This window comes from Lactuca sativa, chromosome 5 (assembly GCF_002870075.4).
Source record: "Lactuca sativa cultivar Salinas chromosome 5, Lsat_Salinas_v11, whole genome shotgun sequence".
NCBI lineage: Eukaryota > Viridiplantae > Streptophyta > Magnoliopsida > Asterales > Asteraceae > Lactuca > Lactuca sativa.
In genome coordinates this window covers 85532308-85534986 of record NC_056627.2, presented here as the reverse complement: position 1 = coordinate 85534986, position 2679 = coordinate 85532308, and the positions used below count along the sequence as shown (strand labels likewise).

The window sequence follows — 2679 nt, the reverse complement described above, 5'->3', positions numbered from 1 at the left end:
AAAAGGTAGATAGAAGGTGACTATTTCTAGATGATAAGGTGAAAATAACATGATGCTAAGTTGGTAGATTAAAAATATGGAAAATGTGGTGAGTTATCGCTTTATTCAATACACTATATAGTACACGAGACCTACATAATGTCATGTGTAGCGACCAAACTATAAATGAAAGCCGTGTGGAAGTAAATTTATGAATGGCATTTACGAAAATTTAAGCAACTTGAAGGGCAAAGTTAAACTAACTAGACTATATATACACACACTACCACTCTCCTCTTTCCACCACCACAAACATGTCTGTAGTCACCGACGAAATAAGAGCAACCGCCACCGAGCTCTACCATGGCGACAAAGTCTGCCAAGATAAAACAAAGCATCTACTAACCGAAGTCGGACTACCCAACGGCCTTCTTCCATTGGAAGACATTGAAGAATGTGGGTACGTTAAAGACACAGGCTTCGTATGGCTGAAACAGAAGAAGAAAAAAGAGCACAAATTCGAAAAAGTCAACCGGCTGGCGAGCTACGCCAATGAGGTCACGGCGTTCGTCGAGAAATCAAAGATCAAGAAGCTCACCGGAGTGAAGACTAAAGAGTTGATGATGTGGGTTAATCTGAGTGAGATCTATGTTGATGATCCACCCACCGGAAAAATCACGTTCAAAGCTCCGTCAGGGCTGTACAGGACTTTTCCGGTGTCGGCATTTCAAATCGAGGAGGACCAGAAACTTGAAGTGAAGGAGGTGTAGTGAGGCTGATGAGTCAATGTCTCATTTTTACCTTCATCTTTGATTGATATATTGTGATCTACTCATCTTTATGTCGATGTTATCTTAACGTTTACTTAATATTTGGGGCATTTGTTATCGAATTTTCAAGTAATAAAAATAATCGTTTTCAACGATATTAAAAATATTAGGGTAAAGCTTCATAAACGGTTTCAACGATATTAAAAATATTAGGGCAAAACTTGAAGCTTATGGACAAAAAATTGCCATATGGCTTAGGATCACATAAATATTCATTTTACTCATAAATAACATTTTTCGTTTTAACCAGGATTTGAAATCTCTCGATCTTTGACCGAAGAACACTTTTTTTAAACTAAACAATTTGGTATCTTAGGGTTGACTACTTAACTACATACAATAACGTCATAGCTTAGGTATAATTTATTTTGGGTTAATATTGTCAACCAATAATAATCTATGTTATTTATTTTTTAATTGTAGTCAATGTATCATTGGAATTATTTTTTTGTTCTCATTTGTCATTACACCATTTGGGACAAAATTTAGTTGGGTAAATTTTTTAACCGAGGCAATCAATATGACATATTTTTGTTAATTCAGATTGATATGGCGTCACATTGCTCCGATTATGAAATCCAATATGATTGAATTATCCGATTGAAATACAGACCAATGATAAATTGAGAACATAGAATAAATTCAAGAAAATTTGATTTCACAGTATGATTGAATTATGAAATCCAATATGATTGAATTATTTTCTACATAAACAAAAATTTTATACATGTTATACTAAACTAATTTGAACAATTTCGATTGAAAATTTTGTTTGTTTAACGTTTTAATATAGGTTTTCAAAAAATGGACAACTTTATTATAAATATGAAGTTCAAGGATCCGATTAGAAGCAATAGATAATAACGTTATTTGTTATAACTTTCATTTTTACAAAATGAACTTTAGTTGGTTTGAATAAGTAAAATCATAAAATTGTGCATAATTTATGTAACATCGTGAATTTCAAAATAATTTTTCGAATAATATAAAAACATATTCATTTAATTTTTCATAAAACATCAGTGTTTGAAATTCCAATCAATGTCATACAATGAATCCCAAGATCACATATCATAAAAAATCCCATGTGTGTGTACTGATTAAGCCGGCGCCTTCCCACGGTCATCACTAGTACCTGAAACAAATAACACCAACACTATAAGCACAAAGCTTAGTGAGTTCCCCAAAATACCACACATAACACATGTTAGCCACTCGAGCCTATAACTCTGTGGGTCCGTGGACCCTACTCTGTGAACCCTCTGGTTCTAACTCTGGGAACCTTCCGGTCCAACTCTATAAACATGCACAACATAAATCACATAGAAATAATGCAGTACAACACATAACATACATATAGCATACAAATATTCTGTCACATAACTCTGATTACCTACTCAAGGTAAAGTATAGTGAGAAGACTCACCTCGTGTATCTCGATAACTAACAAATCCCGGAAATCACTCGCGCTCGATCCTCTGATCTATAATCCTCCTATAACACCATATACCTCTAATTAACACTTTCACAACTAAGGTTGACTACCCCTATCAAGTCAACACTGGTCAACTCTGGTCAACGGCCAACGGTCAACTTTGACCGGACTCGGCGAGTGCACTAGAGCGACTCGGCGAGTCTATACGTGTTCACTGACTTCCTAGGATCCTCTCTTGACACGTCGAGTACTTCCCTGACGCGACGAGTTCCACCTGGCATGAATCGCGGGGCCACCACGACTCAACTCGTCGAGTCTCAAGAACAACTCGGCGAGTTCTAGCTTGACTCAGTCCACTCGACAACCCTCTCCGACTCACTGAGTCAACCCCTTAACTCGGCAAGACCACTCGCTGAGTGGTTAAAGACAATCTTC

General features: G+C 36.5%; 1 protein-coding gene across 1 annotated transcript; it reads left to right on the top strand.

The window, feature by feature from the left end:
• The first annotated feature begins 274 nt into the window (after positions 1–274).
• LOC111912093 (uncharacterized) lies at positions 275–915 on the top strand. The gene has a single exon (XM_023907836.3). It carries the CDS (start codon positions 294–296, stop codon positions 747–749), a length of 456 nt encoding a protein of 151 aa, XP_023763604.1. The 5' UTR covers positions 275–293; the 3' UTR covers positions 750–915.
• Positions 916–2679: the final 1764 nt, after the last annotated feature.

Coding starts and splice junctions, on each gene's coding strand:
- LOC111912093 (XM_023907836.3), top strand. CDS start 294: ATGTCTGTAGTCACCGACGAAATAAGAGCAACCGCCACCGAGCTCTAC.